This window comes from Aythya marila, assembly GCF_965140915.1.
Source record: "Aythya marila genome assembly, chromosome: 1".
Lineage (NCBI taxonomy): Eukaryota > Metazoa > Chordata > Aves > Anseriformes > Anatidae > Aythya > Aythya marila.
Window position 1 is genome coordinate 2,904,900 of NC_139042.1, and position 19,906 is coordinate 2,924,805.

Genomic DNA, 19,906 nt, shown 5'->3' on the forward strand with positions numbered 1-19,906 from the left:
AATATATTTTTATCTCTCCTGTGGAAATAGAGGCGGGGCAGGTTGTTGTTTTTGGTTGTTTCTCCTCAGGCAAGCAAAAGGGTACTGAATAGATTGGGGAATGGGTAGGAACAGGAAAGAAAATGCTCTGACCTTCTCAAAGAGTTGTAAGAGTTGTACTGGTTTTGATGGTACGTGGCTTATTTGGGGCTGATAGGGGTCCTTGCAGAGAGCTCTGGAAACAGAGGCACTGTACTCTGCTAGGGTATTATCTTGGCTTGGCTTTGCAGGAAGAGCTCACGCCTTTGGAAACTGGGACTTGACTTTCCGTGGCTGCCCAAATGAGTCACGACTTGCTGAACTTCCAGGGACCCTCTCTGGGAGTTTTCCAGTGCTTCCAGTGCTTATGTCTGCCTGACCCCACTGCAAAGAATCACTTCTGGGAACAAACCACAGGAACCGCTTAGTGTCTCGTGTGTAGCAAGCTGTGATAGGAATTATTTGAAGGAGAGCTGTTGGATCTGTTGTTCCGCCCCGTGCAAACAGCTGCAGAGAGGAAGCTACTTGCTGCATGAAAACATAATATATATAAAGTTTATACAGTGTTGGTTGTATAAATCCCACATACTGCACATGCTGTGCTACACATCTCAGAATCCCAGAAGGAAATTTCTTGGCTGAGTAGCATAAACTCCCCTTGAGTTAGCAGATGTTGTTGCAGGGAATTTATGAAAGAGAAATGCATGAGGGTGCAAACTGAGGTTACAAAATCAAAGCCCAAGCTGCCTATATCCTCTCAACCTATTAGGATGATGTGGTTAAGTGTTGGGAAGACGTGTAAGGTGTGAGTAACAGCTACATTTGATGTAGGATCAGGCACTTTGGTATTTGGGCTTCAACATTTGGGGCTAATATAGGTGTATCCCCTATTTTGAGGAATAAGAGTGTGGAAATTTTTCATTTCTCATTGTTTTCCCTCTCCTCGTTCCTTTATTCATATTTCCTTTCCCTCATGCTCCTCATCCTGTTTAAAATAACCAAGCAGGCCAGAGCAGGCTCATGTCACTTCTCGGCTGCTTATGCTGCTAACAGAGAAATCCAAATGAGCCATGCTGCATGTTACTCCTGGGACTTATTCCTCGAGAAAGCTGTTTCTGCTCCCATGGAAGTCAATAGAAGTCTAATTAGTCCCAGATGTTTAGTAATAACAAGCACTTCCTTTTGGTAGAGCCAAACAAAAGCAGTGTTAAAACTGTTAATTAAATGGGTTTGGCTCTGTCGTCAGGTTATTAACTAATTCTAGTCATGGCAGCCAAGCTAATACTGGCTCTCAGAAGGAGATATAATCTTTCTGTGCTTGACACAAAAGGCATGAATTTGGAGTATGGCTCAATTAGCCCATGTCTGGGCATACAGCGAAGCTTGCTTTCATACCAAAGGAAAAGCTTGCAGACTTCAGCATCTGGCTTCCAACTAAGCCCCAAGATAGCTGCTTGTGCAAACTTTCTCCTAGAAGAGACAGAGCTTGATCCAAGGCACAGCATTGGCTTCCATTGACTTTTCATCATCTGAACATTGTCCTGGGCAACCCGCTCTGGCCCTGCTTGAGCAAGGGGGTTGGACCAGATGAGCTCTACAAGCCCCTTCCAACCTCAGCCAGCCTGTGATTGTCTGATTCATATGTTTTTTATTCTCTGATTCATATTAAAATGTTAGACCAGGTCCTGGTGCTGCTGACTGGTCAAGTAAATGAGTTATTTCAACACCACTTGCCTACCTCTTCAGTAGATCTTGATGTTGACTGGTTGCCCTCCAAAGTACATGCCAGCTGTCCCTGCTTTGGGACAAGACATTATAGACCTAAGGTGGAGTCTGAACAACGTAGAAAAAAAATGGAAGACATTGCTTTCATCTGTGGAGTATTCCAAGCTGGTGCTTTAATATATTCACATCCCTGTGTATTTTACAAAATCCAAAGGTGTTTTTATTGTACAAAATCCCACAACAAAATCTACCAGCCAGTTTCTTACATATCTGCTTGAAAAATAGAATTATACATCTTTTTTTGTAGTGTGTTAATTTTGACATTCACTAGCTGGAAGAAACAGAAGTGGAGCAGCAATTTGAGTTATTTACCTGGACAGGTTTGGGTTTGACTTCTATTTCTCTTATGTGCCTAAATGTACAGTTCCTGGCATTATTGGAAAACCTGACACAGCTCCTTTCAAAGCCACTGGATGCCGTCAGTAGGTCAGGCTCCCACTGTTGGTGAGCATCTCTTCACTACAAAAGGGTGAATCTGCTATCAGATACGGGACATAACATATGTCAGTGCCTGCTTTTAGTGACTCAGTGGGTCGGTTGTGTCAAACCCATCACAGAAAGAGGATCTACAGACTTGTTCTTGCAACCAGTCCTCTATGTCATAATCTCTTTTTAGGGAGAGATAGTGGACCTCTGATCTGAATAATGGCCCAGGACTCGGTTCCCTGTATCTTGCTTCATGCTTGCATCTTTAAAATGTGTTTTGCCTGCCTAACCTCCTGTGAACTTTAAAAATAGATATGTTATCTTTTTGCATTGAAATGTATCTGTATGCAGTGAATTCCCAACAGTTTTCCTAAGAAATATAAACATTTCAGTCCAATGTTAGCTGGTTGAAATTCATTCTCTAAGACTTCTTTTAGAAAGCGCTCACCCCAGAGATGAATTTCTTCACATTAAACCCAGTTAAATATGTATTGCACGTGAGGGGCAAATTTCTCCTCTTTGAGTTGAACTGTGGACCTGTGACCTTCTGAGCAGGCCTGGGTAACATTTAGTGCAGCTGCTTCACACCTGAGATTTCTGTTACACCCCTGGTGGGTGTTAAGTGCCAAGACTAGTATAATTAATCTCATCTTCCCCCCATGTCTTGCCCCAATGGCTGCAGCATCATACTACAAGCAAAGGAAGATGTCCACAGAGTTTGCTACCACTAAGGTCTGTGGTTTCCATGGTCAGCCATGGTTTTCCTAAACGATTGCCATGAGCACATCAGACATGAAATGCATTTTCTCACTTAGCCGAATTCTCTTTTCTTTGGAACTCCAGGAAGATTTTCAATCAGTTTTAAACAGTGCAAGATCGTGGTTTAACCTGCCATGGTGCCAGTTTTTATGATTTCAGTTCAATGTTTGGTAGATGTTATTTCTAACCTGATAGGAAAGAAATAAATCTCAGTGCAAGGTGAAATATCTCATGGAGGTGCAGCACTTTTCTACTAAGCTGATGTCGTCATAAAAAAGTGATTCAGTTACATCACTCAATTTACATGAAGCCTTTTTATGAAGATGACATCAACAAAGTATCCTAAATTTCACCTCCCTCACAACAACAGGGCTTTACAGGGGGCCTCTTCTACCACTCTATAAACTTTTTAGGCAGATCAGCTTGTGAATAAAGCAAGTACAAAACATGGCAAATTCTCCTTTTAGTCCCTGCAACCCAGAACTCTATAGTGGTATAGTTCAGGGGCGCTTTGAAACTGTCTTAAAATCCACAGTTAAAAATCAAAGAGGAGAATTTAACCCTTCATTTCTACACACTGACAGTGTAGCACCTGATTTATTCGGTTTTCAAGGCAATCTGCGTGCTATGCTTTAAACTGATGACTGAAGTTCTGCCTGCGGAAGCAAAAAAATGAACCCACTCCAATGATGATCACGGACAAAACCAGCACAAACGTTAATATAATAAGGAAGTTGATTTTCTTTAGATCCTCTTTTTCACAGTCTTCTGGTCTAATGTTCCCAATGTGCATTTCTTCCTGGTACCCGAAGTTCTGAGTGTGCTGGCACATTAAGTGCTCTGCATTGGGGATGTGGACGTTTTTGTTCTGGATCATCGATGAGAGCCAGATATTTCCACAGCAATTGAGTGGGTTACCAGTGAGATACAAGTTTTTAAGAGAATTTTCTAATGCTAAAATATTGCTGTTCTGTAATGAACTAAACCTATTGTTCCGTAGGTCCAGAACTTCCAGTGGAGAGTCGCTACCCCACCTAGGCAGCCAATTCAGCTGATTTTCGGAGAGGTTTAAGTGTTTCAGGTGACTGAAACAAGGCAAGTCAATATTTAATTCTATCAGGCTATTGCCATGTAAATGCAAGTATTCAAGAGACCGTTCCAGTCCTGATAGTGCTTTAACTTCAATTTTCAGGCCTGGGTTCATGGAGATATCCAAAGCAATCAGAGAAGTCTTGTAGAAAGTGTACGCTGGCAGGATGCTCAGCATGTTGTCAGCGAGGTACAAGTACTGAAGAGCAGGAGAATCAACGAATGACACACAACCACTCTCCTCCCCAGCAAGTCTCTGCTTAGCTAATCCTGAGTACATGCTGCAAAGACTGATGTTGTTGCTCTGTAGATTAAGCAGCCTGAGACTAGGAAGGCTTGAGAAGATATCAAATTGCAGGGTCTGAAGATGGTTGTTTTGAATGTAGAGCTCCCTCAAATTCGACAGCGTGACAGAGTCCAGGAGAAGGTTCTGCAAAGAGTTGTAGCTCAAGTCAAGGACAGTTAGGGAGATCAATGCACTGTCATAAGTTACTGCAAAAGACTGAAGACAGTTTTTACTGAGATTAAGGGTGTGGAGGGACAACATTGATTCAAAGAATTCATTCGGGATGGATTTGATTTCATTATAGCTTAAGTCTAAATACACAAGTTGGGATAAATTAAGAGAACTTTTGTTTCTACTTTGCTTCTGATCAAGAAGAAGAAAAGCATCTAGCCAGTCATTCTCCATATAGTCCATTTTATTATGAGAGGATTCAGTACTGAGCTGAATTAAATTCTTTGATAAATTCAGAGTTACCAGCTTGTTCACCAGGGGGAAGACAGGGAAGCGAAGTAGTTTGTTTTCACTCAGATCCAAAATTCTTAAGCTATACTCATCATCCGACTCTGTGGTGTGGAAGGACTCAATGCTATTTCTGCTAAGGTCAAGTATCTCCAACTGCCTGAGGTTGAAATCAGAGATGCAAGTAATTGAATTCATGGAGAGATTAAGTTTGGAAAGATTCACTAGAGACTCAAAAGCACCTTCCTCTATTTCCATGATGATATTGCTCTGAAGGTCTATCTCCACAAGACCTGGAGAACCCTGAAACATTTTGTGCGATATCATTATAATACTGTTGTCTGCCAGGGAAAGATACCGCAGTGCTGGAGCTTGCTTTATGAAATACTCAGCCATCCCGTTGTAGAGGCTGTTGTGAGACAAGTCCAGTATTTCCACCTTGGGTAAAAGTCCGATCCCCTCTGTCCCATTCTGAGCGAGCTCGTATAAGTGGTTGTTGGCTAAATTTATTTCCAGCAAACTTGTCATGTGTGCAAAGACTCCAGGCGCGATGAAGCTTATCTGGTTAGAGCTTAAATCCAGGCACTGGAGAGAAGTATAGAATGGTAATGGCATTTCAGGGATCCTTTGTATCAGATTTCCAGACAGATCGATTTTGTTTACGTTTGAGTGGAACTCATGAGGGATTTGCCGAAGGTCTTTGTTGTGGCAAAATGCCTGCAAGTTTGTCTGCCAGAAAAAGAAAGAGAGAAAAGGGGTCATCACCTGACGAAGGAAAAATATATTTGCATTAAATGTAAAGAAAATAGCATTCAACAGTCAATTAGATCCTTCTCCTGAAACACTGATCACATTATTATTTTTTTGAGCATTCAGACAGCAAACACAGTCCTCCTAATGCTTCTCCACAGCTATAACAGTTAGCACGCATTTCATTTTAAAGACCAGTAGAGTTGTATCTGCTACCTGCAAGAGATACCTACTATACATTCTCCTTTTTATACCTTTCTCCCAGGCTTATTTTAATAGTCCCATGTGAAGGAGTTTCCCCTCTTTCCATTGCAATCAAACACTCTTTTTTTCCTGATATTTGCTTTTCTCAGCTTCATCCTAAATCACTCGATTAGTTTCTGCAAACTCCACTTGCAATAGTAATAAGTGCTTTGAAAAGCTCCTCTCTGTTGGCAGCATAGTTTCAAAACCAAGGACATGGAAAGATAAGGATCCTATGGTACAAACTGTGGGATCTCTCCTTGTTAGTCATACCGCTCAGGTATTTGATTGTGCCTTTCTTTAGCCATGGCATAGGTAAGCAATGCATCAGCAAACAAATGCGTCATTCAACTACTCAAAAACATCTGATGCAAACCTCTAAACTCTTCCTGTTTTTACCATCTATATTTATCCTTTTCCCAAGGCAACATTTCCTATCTTCTCACACATGCTTTATGCTCCATCCATATGCTCCATCCCCATCCATACAAGACATTCCCAATGCAACAGGGAAGACATATCATGTAAAGCCAGCTTTTGAAGGGAAAAAGGCTGTGATGTGAAGTGAGGGTCACACTTTCTCTGTTCACTTCTAACCACTAGGGTGAAGAAAAACTCATCTATTTATCAAATTCGTCTTCTCAATGCATGTCTGTTTAATTGCAGCTTGAACTGAATCTGTGTCCAAAGCAAAATTTGGAGTGTGTGTTCATAAGGAACACTGGAAACATGAAGATAATCATCCTTGCATAAATGTCAAGCTGTATTTTGTTGTTAGGAAGAACTTACAGCAGCAGGAAGAAGAGGAATGTGAAAGGTTTAGGCAGCATTTAATTTACTGAAAGGAAACTCTTGTTATGAATGTATATGGGTGACCGGGTCATGTACTGTTTGTAGAAAGATCAGAAAGAAAAGAGAGAAAAATTTGGCTGAATCTTAACTTTTGCAAAGAAGCGGAATCCAGATTCCATGACGCAAAGTTTTGTATTAGCTTTTCAGACATTACAGAAACATTAAAATAAAATATATATATTATAAACCATCTGCTTCATGTGAACTTCTAGGTGAATGAAGTGGCAGGTCTGTTTGTGAGAAGTGGGGCAATAGTCAGCATTTTGTAACTCTCTCTTTTGCATCATGTGAGTCACATAAAAATGTGACAGAAAAATATTAGTGCTCATCTAAACTCTAGATATACCCAAGCTGCTCCAAAGATCTGAAATAATGGTTTATTAAAAGTTGAACCCACTCTTTTTTCTTTTTTTTTTCTTTTCTTTTTTTTTTTTTTTTTTTTTTTTTCTAACCAGCTCTTTCAGATCTCCCAAAAACAAACAAATTAGAAAAGGAGAGGAGGGAATATTCTGACTTCTTCCAGCCATTATTTCTTGCCTGCAAAACCAGTGTCAAATTGCTCATTTTGAGCTAAAACACATACAGAGCTGGGCTAAGCCCAGAGCCCCATAGAACAGATCAGGAATGGTCTTCTTGTTCCATTTGTGGAAGAGGGAGAAGCCAAAAAGATGCACACATCCAGAGTGAAAAAGAAGCAGCCTCTGCAGCCCAAGGCAGATGCCAGATCTCTTCCCACACCTCGAGCCACATCTCAACAAGCACTGAGCACCCTCTGCTCCCTCTGAGCACCCTGCACTGAAGCCTGGTCCAACGCCCATCAGCACCAGTTGGCCCATTTCCATCAAAGTCCATGAAAGAGAGGTCAGTCCCAATCCACCACGTATCTTGCAGGATTGGGCCCTCAGTCTGCTTGCACCGAACCCTCCCAGCGATAAAAGGGTCTGATAAAATCCATATCTCCCACTGTCTGCCATTTGTTCCTACAACATTTCCCCCCCCCCCCTTTTTTTTTTTTTATGATTTTCATTCCTTTTCACTGACTATTTTGATAATTGCTGACTTTCTTATCGAGTCTGTTCTGCACCATCTTTTCTCCCTCCAGGCTCAAACTGCATGAATTTCGATCTCATCAGCACCAGGAAGGAAAGATAAAGCACTTCTCAGTGGGACTGAGCAAACAGCATTTGTTTGCCTGTGCATCTCTCCTTCTCCCCCCACAGCTCAATGGGCTGGCAGCCTGAGGCTGGAAACGAAGCTTTTGCTGGTCTCATGTTCCCACCTCATCAGCTCAGTCGGTGCTGTCACCAGTTTGATTAAAGGCCATTGGCAAGAGCATTTGGTCATACAGTGTCTGGCTCCATTCAGGTGCTGGTGGAAATATGACCCAACAACTCAGAAGTTGAGCATCATCTGAATTCTGCCTCCGGTTCTTCCCAGCTCATCACTGGGTGGAAGTTGTCACCCACCTTACCAACAGCTCTGCTAACAAAGCAGCTGGATCCAAGCCCTTTTGCTCCCATATCAGCAGTTTTATGAACCAAAGAATTTGGGCTGGAGATACCTGGGGAGAGCTTGTGCTTGCAAGGTGTCCGTGTCTGTTCTCTAGAAAAGCTGCCCAGGTGGAAGCTTGGCTGAGCAACAAAGTCTGAGCAATTTCCCCAGGTATTTCGAATGGACTGACCCAGGATAAGCACTATGTGTATGTTCTTTCACAACCTTGACACAAGGTTGTACAATTTTCTGAAAACCTTTCGCTTGCATGTGGCTTCATGTCTTGCAAATAGTTGGCCAGCAGTTGCTTTGGCTCAGTAAATAGGTAATGACTTGTTTAATTGGTGCAGCTCACTTTGGTGTCAGAGCCCAGTAGGGACATTTTACCCCATAAAACCTCTTCTACAAGAGTGGTTCACCAACAAGGATGCCAATGACAAAGGGTACAGGTTTCTCACCCATGCCTCTTTCAGGAGACCTGGGATGAAAGTTTCCATTTCTGAGCCTTTGTTATTTTAAAGGTGTCACCAGAGGGAAAGTAACGTGTAAAACAGTGAGGCTGTGATGAAAAATCGTCCTGTGAACTAAGTAGGAGTCCCAGTGGACCCATCAGCTAACCCAGCAGCCTCTTTAAGCTGCGTGGAAATGTGTTTGGATTTACACCCTCCTCCCTCCATTGGACCAAACACTCAGCGAATGAGGACTAGCAAAACCCCACTGACTTTAGCGATGCTGAGCTGTTAATTTATACCAGATGAGCATCCCAGCCCCCAGCTGCAGCGTGTTTTCAGTTGGGGCCGAATTTATCCCAGCCTCATTGCGTACAGCCTGGGGTTTTTGGCCTGCGCAGTGGGCCTGCTGGAAGCAGTTTACAGTGGAGTGGTGGAAACAAGCATGTGTTTACTTCTCTGCAATCAGCCTGATCTGTGACCCATCAAGAAATGGGACGGGGCGAAATCTGCTCGGATTATTGCATGTCTCGCCCGGCATTCATGTGACTATGATACATGGGACCCAAGTCGTCATGTTTACAGCGGTTTCATCAGTCTCCCCTTAACAGCCAACGAATTGAGCTATCCAGTCACCTTCCCAAGATCTTTTTATATATACTAGGTCTTAATTTCTCTGGAATTCAGGAAGTGCAGCAATACAGCAGGGTGGGCAGGAATGGAATGAGTCCCATAAGGGAGATGTGTACAGCTCACAAATTATTTTTTTTTCCCTATTTTGGAAATTCTCAAGGATTTGTGCTAAACAGCATCAACATTAAAAAAAAAAAAAAAAAAAAAAAAAAAAAAAAGGAAGATAAGTATTTTTAAATGGCCTGTTACTGTCAGCAGTACTTGAATAGGGAAAGGAGCAAGTCCAGCTATGAATAACATTTATAATATTGTACCAGGTGCTTGCAAAAATTCAAGGAGCAAATTTTGTACAGGAGCCAGAGGCTTTGTCACCTTTTTTTAGCTCCAGTAGAAGTCAGGTGCAACACCCCTGGCAGCAATGCTGTGTCAGGGCAGAGGTCAGACTTGCCATTATTACAAAAGCTGCTATAGATGTGTTTCTCAGAAGCTTTATTTAAAGCACAAAGAACTTAGGCCTGGTATAAAGGAGTAGATCTGAGGTCTAAGTACCTTCTCTGTCTCAGTCATAGGATCCATGTTCATTCTTGGGGAAATCAGGTCACATTTCTTTCAACCAGCTTCTCCATAGAACAAAATAGAGACGATGACACTTCCCTTTTTTCCCCTTTATGTGCTGTCGCCACATTGAGGAAGGGAACAAGAACAAGAACAGCCTGCAGAGCATCCATTAACCCAGCAAACCCCACATCTGCCAACTGGTCTTTGAGCAGGGCCCTTCACAGAAACCGTCATTATTTGTGCAGTGCCTCTAACTATGGGGTCCCAACCTCACCAGGACCCCACGGTGCCGGGCAGGGAGGCATCCTTACCATTTCACAGGGCATCCCCTCTGCAGGCCGATAGTTAGAGATCCCTCTGTTCACCACTGCCAGGAGGAAGACGATGTACAGTTTCATGGTTCTGCAGGGAAAAAGCAATTATGTTAGGTGTCAGACACAACCCCACAGTCATCTCGTGTGTGCATGTGAAAGCTGGCACCAGAACATCACCAAGCACAGACAGGCATGTATGCAGTACAATAAATTAACCCATCTTTGAGCCTACAGCTTGCATGACCCACAAATGTACATTTGTGTCTCTTTGAACCAAGTGGGAAAAAGAGAGATCTACACAAGGACATGAAAGGAAGATCCAAGGAATCTCATAGGACTGCTCTGATGTGATTTCAGCTTGATGATACCCATGCCACCCACTGAAATACAGATGCCCAAGCTGGGCAGAGTGACAGATGCTATGGAGAAAGACAAAGTGACCTCCTACAGGCACCTGTCTCTCCCCAGAGAGGCAGCTCAGGTGCTTTTAATTGGGCTGGAGTTTTGGGGGCCAAGGCTTGATGAAAGTGAAGGGATGCCAATCAGAAACAAGATTTGGGATCAGTTTCCATTTCCATCCACAACAGTTTCCACACCTCTTATCCCAGCACAGTCAGAGAGCTTTTACACACTCATTAGTCACCATGCATCCAGATTTGTTGTGTTAATATAAACAGTTTAAATAAATAATGGACTGAGACCTTTTTGTCCAAATGTTAGTCTTCCATTTTACACATTGCAGGTATGGGCAAGCTTTTAAATACATTTGAAAGCTGATGCCTTAAAGAGAGACAGACACAAAATCTGCATCAAATAAAGGACTCATCAGAGTTTAACTCTGATTGCAAGGCACTCCAGAAAAGAGCATAGAAATTACTGTAAAATGAATAAAGAGGGCAATGGGAGAAAAATGGAAATGAGGCTAAGGGAAAGCATTCCTGACAGCACATTTCTAGAAGGACACCGATGAGTTCTGAGGGGTCTGCCCTGAGATGTCAATGGGCCCTAATAAAGTCTCTGAGTTCAAGCATGAGACTTCAACATCACACCAGCTAATTCAGAAACTAAAGACTTTTTCAGGAAGAGATGGAGACCTGTATGTCTCAGGCTGCAAACAACTTGTATAAGCCATTAAGGTTCAGCCCCAAATATCTTGAAGACTCATTTACCTTTTAATATATGATGCTTACAGAAAGAAAAGAATTAGCAACATAATGCACAAGTTAAGCACAGCTCTGTGTAGCTGAAGATGGCAAAGAAAAACCAAAGAAATCTGGCAGGAATTCAGACTCCCAGACCCTGGCAAAGTGGTTGCAGTTCTGCTTTGCAGATTGAGAAATTATAGGCACAGGGACTGTGTTTCATTTAAAGTGAATAGATTTTATCAATGCTGTAGTCACCACTGATGTGAGCTCCAGGTATCAACTCTTTCTGCCACCATTTGTTGCAAAAATGCTGAACTTTTCTGTATTTGTACAACCTCTTGCAGGCAGATCAAAGCTGGTCCTGCTGATGTCCTGAGCCAGTGAGACACGCACCAGCCCCCAGCTGGAAGCCAGGCAGCAGTGCTTCTCTAGCCTTGCTCTTAAACCTTTCTAGGAGCAAACCTGCATCCAGAGAGGCCCAAGTGTTTTGCCAATTTCGTTCTCCCATGCGCCGAAAGACGGCGTCCACGCACCGTTACTCAGCGGCTTCCACCCACAGAGCATCATGAGGCTGGAAGGAGATGGGATCACGCCCAGCTGGTGGAGATCCCTCTGCTTAGTCACTGTTTGAGGGATGCAGCTGATCGCCGGCACTGGCAGCTGCTGAACAGGAACGCCAATGGGTTCTCTATGGGATACAGTCTCCTGGGGATTCTGCCAGGTCAGCCCTGCCACCTCAGGACAACTATTTCTGCCAAGGACATGATCACCAAGACCTAATGAGTGGGTTGCTCATACCCTCCACTGCTTTCCCATGAGGTTACAGCACTGTGTCATATTTGGGCACGTTTCTATAAACTTCTGAGTGAAGCAAGGCATCCCTCCTCCTCACCGCCAGAGAAAAGAGGTGTGTACTAGGAAGAGAGAGACTGGAGAAGTCTAGACCTTTAATTAATGCTTTATTTTCAGATTGTATATTCCTTCTAGTTTAGGGAGATGATTAGTGAGAGAAAATGATCTGGGAGCCCAAGGTGAAAGAACTTGGAGTTTGTCTTTGGGGTTCTGCAGCAGGATCAGAACTCTGTTCCCCACCTCTAAAACAAGACCAAGGATGCTCATTCTCAACCTCTTAAATTACTGTTTGCAAAATACCCCAAAATCACCCCCTGGAAGAAGGAATTGATGATACCACCATCTATAATGCCTCTGACATTCTCCCTCTCTTTCTCATTGCCCAGGTTTCTGAGGTTGGGTGCTTGGGGACTCTGTGCAAGGGGAGTAGCCTGGGGGTTAGAGGAGAAAATGATGTTTGTTGTTTGGGTACTGATTTGCTGAAACTGAGAAAAGACAGACATACCAATGATGTGCAAATTACCAGACTTTACTCAGAGCCTTCAAATGGAAATTATTTCTGTTTAGGTCCGATGAATTAAGCTGATGAAATCTCCATGGATATTACCCACAACAGGACACCACCCTGCTGGACAGTGTGCGCCCCATGCAGTCTGCACTCTTCTCTTGTCATACTGCTAAAAGTCATCCCTTTTCATCCTAAATGATGACCTTGACACAACCCAGGGTCTAAACATGTTTTGAAACTTCCTAAGCTATAAATTTAAAAAGCAACTGTGAAATGGATGCATTTGAACACAAGAACTTGATTTAAAGTCTTGTTATTGGTGACAGAGCTGCAGCAAGCTAGGATGCTGTCCCTCAAGGTGTTCCTAAGGTGGCTGTCACCCTGGAGCCCCCAAGCTCTAGGACTTGGTGCTGTGTTCCTCCAAATATGAAACCACATGGACCAAGTCCAGAGCAGGTTAAGCTGCTCCTCGTGGTACAACACCACATCCATGCTCACAGAGATTCCCTTCCCAAGTTGGTTTTCAGTGTTCGGCTGTCCAGCTGAGGAGTTTTCCTGTCCAGATTTTCTCCTTTAGACCCTCCTCAGCCCATGGAGCATGACACAAAGCTGTGCCCCCTTGGCTCTGCTCTCTTTGCAGGTCTCAGCTGCTCACCACCCTCACCTGGTGCAGAGCTAAGGGTTCAGCACACCCATTTAACAGATAGGAGGACAAAGGCAGTGATTTTCCCCCAAAATAGATTTGAAAAGCAGGGAAGAGCTAGGATTTAATCACAATTTGTCCAGTTCCCACTGCAGAGCAACATATGCCTCCATCTCTTTTACAACACTAAGCCTGTTTGTAGCTAACAACAGCAGCACCTTCTAAATATCCCCCAAAGATAATTTCTGCTACTGCTCAGGCAATTAACAGCAATGTTAATCGTGCCAAAGAGACGTTAAACATGAGAGAAGACATGAAACACAAACCAAACTCCCAGCAGTCCAATGTTTTTTTACATAAGACACTTTGCTGCCATGTTAGAGCCCTCAGGGTTAAAAAGAGCAAATATCCCCCATTTACCTTGTTTCAAGGGTTTCTCACATCCCCATATGCTGCTTGTCATGTCTTTAAAAAACATATCCAGCTCTCCAACAGCAATTCAGTCCTGGAACCAAGGTAATTATTCTTCAGCTTCATGTTCACCCATTCAGGACACCAAGAGGTTTACTTATAACTTCAGACCGAAGGCATTTTTCAGGGAAATAACCTTGTTTGGGACAGTGTCTGCTTTAAATTAAGTTGCTCGTCTTCCTCCGGACTCCTCTCCGGGCTCTTGCTGGGTCCTAGCCACCGCTGTGTGCTCTGAGCAGACTCAGCTACTGTGCGGCATCCTGAGGTCCTCGCAGGCGTTGAGAAACGGGGGGATTTTTGCCAGAGAAGCTGTCGGGATCAGGCCCCGGGGAATAAGTGACTTATCACTGCCGATGCCATTGCTTAGCTGCGTGCGCGGTGCGGGCGGCGTGTTTACTCTAGGGTTTTGTGTCTGTGAGTTGCATTCCTGAGGGGTTGCAGCCTCCTACCCCTGCACCTAAACCGTGTTCTGCATCTTTAGGGAAACAAGGGCTTGTGGATTAAAGGTTTAAAAATCACGGCTGTTAAAAGTGAAGCCCGTCATCTTGAAACCTGTCCTGGAAGACGTATCTCCTCTTAGTGACAGCCCCACTGCTCAGTGTGCTACGGTTTGATGGCAGGGCAGGGGTTCAGAGCCAGCTACGACACGCCTGAATTTTCAGGCTTTTCAGGGGTTTCCCTGGTACATGGCAGGAATTAGGGAGGTTGATAAAGGTAGACAGGTCCAAGCATCTGGACACGTCCAGATTTCTGGCAGCAAGTACACAGTGCTCAGTTGTGCCTGTAAAAATTCCCTTTGTAAAAGGGACACTTTTGTTGAGCAGAAGATGATTTCAGATTGCCTGTGAGCTCCGCTTTTTTATTTATTATTTTGTGCTGCCCTCTAGGGCTGGAGCAGCTGTCTAATTGCTCGTTTCCACACTTCCTTTGCCTAATTAAGACCTGCTTCTAAAATACCTGCTCTAACAGAGATTTCCCCATTCCTGCCTCCCAAGTGCAGGAACCTGAAGTGTTGCAATGCACTTTTCCTGTGGCTGAAATAATACACCAGAGCCGGGCTCTTATCATCTTGTTTGCTTTGCAACGAGAGGCGTAAAGGCTATGAAGAGGTGGTGGTGAGCGCGTGGGTGGGAAAGGGCATGATTGGGTGCAATGGATGGAAAAAATCAGGTTTAGCTCTGAGCAGAACTCTTTGCCAGTGAGATTGTCACCATCCTGGGCAGGTTCCTCTTGGCTGGGCTCTCAATGGACTATTTTTGATCAGATTCCCTTGTCAAAGGATCATGGAGTGGCTGGTGGTGTCGGGCAGCTGCGGGTCCCTGTGGTGCCAGCCCTGCTCCAGCAGGGCCACCCCGAGCAGGGGGCCCAGCCCCACGTCCAGGCGGCTGCTGGAGATCCCCAAGGAGGAGCCCCCAGCCCCTCTCTGGGCAGCCTGTGCCAGGGCTCCGGCACCCGCCCAGCCCAGCAGTGCTTCCTGAGGGGCAGAGGGCACCTCCTAGGCTCCAGGCTGGGCCTGGCCCTGGGCACCCCTGAGCACCCCTTGCCTCCTCAGCAGCATGCAACCACTTTTACAATGAAAAAAATCAAATATTTGAGGTCTTCAAGAAAAAAAATAATCCCTTTTTTTACTTTCGGAAAGAGTTGATTGGGATTTGGAGATGGAATACAAATAAGTCAGCAACAAAAAGTGTCCTGGATGACTGCAGTCTCCCGTTCTCCTACACCTGGTTATTCAGGTCACTTTGGGAAGCTGGAAAAAGTAGCAGATTTTTGGGGTTTTGTGGTGCTTTTTTTAAGAGCTGGCTCTGTTCCTTGGGCTGATTTACCAAGTGGCCAAGCAGCTGTGCCAGCTGAACTGTGACGATGAGCCTGGACTGAAACAAATGCCAAAGCAGGAGGGAAGGGCATGCACTAATTCTGTTGCCCAGGGCTTTGCTTCATTAAAACCACAGCCTTAGAGGCACACCAACCACTCTGTAAATTATCCGCTGTGTTCTTAATCTCTCTGCCCCCTTTCCTAAAGGAGATCTGAAAACAAATAGTTTCAGAGCCTGATATCTTTGGTTGACTTCCCATTTTCAATATGTGCTTGGCAGTCACATCTGTAGAACAAGGGTCATCTCCATTGGATGGATTGGGTTATTTCCATTGAACAGATTGGAAAATCAAGCTCTTTTGCCCTCCTGCACAAGATTATAAGGGCTATCCCATCCCTCTGGTGCCCATGTCTTTGCACCTGTGACCATGGAATTGGGCCTTTCCTGATTTCCCTGTGTTCTCCTTGCAAATCGCTGCCTGCTCAGCTTCCAGACACCAACTGGATTTGACCCAACATCAGCCAAAACTGGCAATGTGGCATGGGGATTAGGACTCCAACACAGAGATCTGATGGGGGACTCTTTGGACCACTCTTCTCCTCCAAAGCCTCTTCCCAGCATGGCCCGGAGTGGGAAGGAAAAGCAAATCCCAGTCTTTGGCTCTCACGAGCGCGTCCATAATTTGTTGCAGGTTCCCAAGGGTTTCAGATAAACAAGAATATGTCTTGACGATTATGTGTCTTGAACTCTCAGACCCTTTGGAGTCTGTCCATCCATAACGCTGCTGCTTTCTAAGGCACTGCTTTTGGGTTGAGTCCTGTGTCAAGCCGCATGAATCAAACTCTCCAGAGAAGTAAACAAAACAAACTCCCGCCTTAGAAAGTGGGTCTGAACTGCAAGGGCAGGAGTCGGACAAATCTTGCTCCCTTCAGCTGGAATAGCTCCCCGGTGATTCATCCCACTTGGGAGCTGGGGGCCACATAAATATTACCCCTATTAAAAAATAAATAGCCCATGCCAACCTCAGCCACAGCCTTTGAGAAGAAAGCACAGCTCCAGTTCCTGAGACCCTACAACATCTCCAGGAGAAGTGTCTCCTGCTTCAGCTAGCTGGTGCCATCTGCATTCAACCTCCTGCCTCCCCAGTGTCAAGTCCACAAATCAAGTCTCCTTCATTACCTGCAAGGCTTAAATCATGCCTTTTCCCCTGGCTTTTGAAGCTGCTGCTTGCCCTTGTTCTCTCCCACACCTTCCTCTCTCTGTGTGTGCCTCGATCAGGTCAGGCAGCCAACGGCATTTGCCCACCAAAAATTTTCAGGGGGACATCACCCTTCAATCAGACAGCAAATACACATGGGATTTAGCCAGTTCCCCCACTTTATTCACCTTCAGTTATTTCTCTCTGCAGGAGACTAAATGAAAGTGAATGAGAATTGCATGAAACCCTTCAGTCCAGAGATTTTTGGAAGAGAGTGGTTGGGCAACGGGACAGCAGAAGGTGGGAAAATGCAAACACTTCCATCTACAAAAAGTGAAACGAACCGGCACTTGAAGGTGAAAGTATTCAAATGTGAAATTCTCTCCCTGGGGAACAAAATTCCTGGAGAAACTGAAATCCAGGAACCCAAACAGAACTTTTTCTCACAAGCCTTAATCTAAGCACAGCAAAGAGAGAGAGAAATCAGTTTTTAATTCAGCAATTTTTCTTTTACTGACAGTGGAGTCAGTATTTGAGAAAAAGACATACTGAATTTATAGGGTCCAACAGGAGATAAAGTGAGGAAAATTATTTCTGATATATTTGACTTGCATGGTACTGATACCCCCCTGTGAATTCATTCATCATTGTATTAATAAAAGGCCAAGCACTGATATAGTCACTGAGCTGTAACTATCTGCTTTAAAGAGAGATGAATGATATTTTTTTGTTATTAAAACCAGAGAATTTCAGCATTTTAGAATAACAAGACAATTTTAAATCTGAACAGACTACATCTTAGTAAAAATAAATAAATAAATAAATCAAATTTCCACTGTTGAGGAAAGCCAAAACTTTGGCTTCTATTTACAGGAAACATATGTGTACTTTAATCAAAAATACAACTGAGTTTGGCTTCAGAATATTTTCTATGACTTTTATATAAACCAGGATTTTCTAGAACTTTTTTTCATTTCCAAACATTGTCTAACCATCTATTCCTCGTAATAACAGCCCGGATGCAGCAAAGCAGCTACTCTCAGTAAGTCCCCGTTCACCCAAGGTGACATTCAAGCTGTCGGGATCTTCAGAACAGAAAAGCAGCCCTGCCATCCCGCACCTCGTGCTCCAACAGGGAGAGCCCAATGACAGCACCGATAGGAAGAGGAGCAGACAAGCTAAGCAGCATTTCATGTCACCCCGGGACGGTGTGATTTGCCCAAGGCTGTATTAGGACGCAGTGTCGGAGAGCTGGGTGAGTGGCATTTAATCAGCGCACGATGCTGATCTCTGCAGCATTCCTGGTTCAGAGCGCTACAATGCAGTAACACCATAAATAGACTAAAGTCCTATGAAGAAAGAAAAAAAAAAAATCTCCCCATCTTCCGTCGCTGCTAACACAGAGAATAAAAACAAAGCAGGAGTATGACAACTGTATTGTTATAAACTAAGCAGTGCCTCCTTAACTTAAAGGGTCTAACTCTCTGCAGCGCAAGTCCCCAATGGATTAAATATACAGCTGTGTGGATAGAGCCATTTACACAGTGTGTTTAGCCAGTTCCTCAGCCTATTCATAAACACAGCCCATTTTATTTATACAGTACCTTCCTCATCTGCGATATTTTTAAAGGCTGCTGCCCTAAGCCACCGAAGCCCGCGTCTCTCCCGCAGCCGAAAGGCACCCGGCTCAACTTTCCAGCTGGCTTCACGCGCTGCTCCACGTACCTGCTCTGTGGCTGGAGGAGGAGGAGGAAGAGGAGAAGGAGGAGGAGGAGGTGGTTTCGCCTCTGCCTGCAGCCTTCTGCCTCCCAGACTCTCCCAGCAGCCTTTCCAGTGCGAGCCGAGGAAGAGTTTCCTTGGGGAAGTCGTACCTCTGTTGCATGCCAGCTGACTAAAACTCTGCGAGCTCGGAGAGAAGTTTGAAGTCACAGGAAAAAAAAATACTCCCCATAGACCGGTCCTTGAATTCATTCCTTCGCAGTCATGAGCTCTTATATATTCCCAGGCTCCCACGAGCACGTGAATGCATACCTCCGTAATAGTTTTAAAATGTGTGTGTCCTCTGCACTTCTCTTTATTTTCCATTTCGTTCGCTCAACCTTGGCTTATTTCCTGCAGTTTCTCAGCTGGTAATTACACTCCTCTCACATTGACACATGAAACGGTCTGTGAATACCACAAAAATCCCCTCCGCACAGACTTGGGCGACACGTGCTGCCTCTGAAGTTCGCTGTGCCTGTCCCGCAGATGGGAGCATGAGCTTTGAGTAGCACAGACCCCTAGATACCCTGGGGCTGGGGTGAATTGTGAGGACTGAGCTGGGATGCACACCCACAGGGACACAGAAGCAAGATGGGTCCCTTTTGGGGTCATAGTCCCAGCCAGCAAACCGCACACCCCCATGAAAGCACAAACCCATCACCCTGGCTATCCAAGCCAGAAAGTCAGGATGGGGTGTGTAGGAAGAGGATATTTTGGAGTAGGGTGAGCACAGCATGTTCGGTGTCCCAAGAGCTCCGGGGTCTCTCTGTGGGATGACCGAAATGTACCCTTGGGGGAAAGGATAAATTCAATTTCACGCTTGAATGAGGAACAACACAAGTGCCTTCTAAAAAAGGGCAGTGGGACAGATCCTGATGTCTTTTACTTGGTCGCTATTCTTCAAAACATTGCTTTCATATAAATGGGTGGGAGACCTGAGCATGACCCACGTTGTCTTCTCCTGCTTAGAAGAAGTGCCCTGATAACTGGGTGGGCATCCACTGGCTCCAAATACTAGTTTGCAGGAGTACCAACCTCTAAAAATGTTTTGCCAGCTCCAGACTCAATGCATGAAGAGCAAAATGAGCATAGCTTCCCCAGCCAAGACCTGGCCTCCCCTGGGCCACCCCACCCCATTGGGGACTCCCCAAAGGGCACCAGGGACCACTGCAAACCTCACTCCTGCTCCCCACAGTGCCTGGGGAGCATCCTCATCACTGAAATTAACCTGTGGGGCTGCACGTGTGGCTGTGATGACACAAATGTTGACCTTCTGCACCGAGACAATGAGCAGGGCACACGACTCCCCCAGGGAAGGATGTCACAAATCCCGGAGGATGTTAGTCACGCTTCTTCCCCTGCGCAGGGAAGGCACCCTGAAGTGCCAGGGGTGAGTGCC

General features: G+C 44.7%; 1 protein-coding gene across 3 annotated transcripts; it reads right to left on the reverse strand.

The window, feature by feature from the left end:
• Positions 1 to 1,894: 1,894 nt before the first annotated feature.
• On the reverse strand, positions 1,895 to 18,691 carry LRRC32 (leucine rich repeat containing 32). 3 transcript variants are annotated; one of them, XM_082757265.1, is made up of 3 exons: positions 18,472 to 18,691; positions 10,110 to 10,200; positions 1,895 to 5,551 (listed from the first exon to the last, which is right to left on the reverse strand). In XM_082757265.1, the coding sequence occupies exons 2-3, from the start codon at positions 10,194 to 10,196 to the stop codon at positions 3,614 to 3,616; spliced, it is 2,025 nt and encodes a 674-aa protein (XP_082613391.1). In that variant the 5' UTR covers positions 10,197 to 10,200; positions 18,472 to 18,691; the 3' UTR covers positions 1,895 to 3,613. The 3 variants fall into 3 exon arrangements, with proteins under 3 accessions (XP_082613391.1, XP_082613393.1, XP_082613392.1); XM_082757267.1 differs by lacking the exon at positions 18,472 to 18,691 and adding an exon at positions 18,351 to 18,451; XM_082757266.1 differs by lacking the exon at positions 18,472 to 18,691 and adding an exon at positions 13,681 to 14,092.
• Between the last annotated feature and the right edge of the window lie 1,215 nt (positions 18,692 to 19,906).

Coding starts and splice junctions, on each gene's coding strand:
- LRRC32 (XM_082757265.1), bottom strand. CDS start 10,196: ATGAAACTGTACATCGTCTTCCTCCTGGCAGTGGTGAACAGAGGGATC. Junction 5,552..10,109: donor AGGGGATGCCCTGTGAAATG/GTAAGGATGCCT, acceptor TTTTTCTGGCAG/ACAAACTTGCAGGCATTTTG.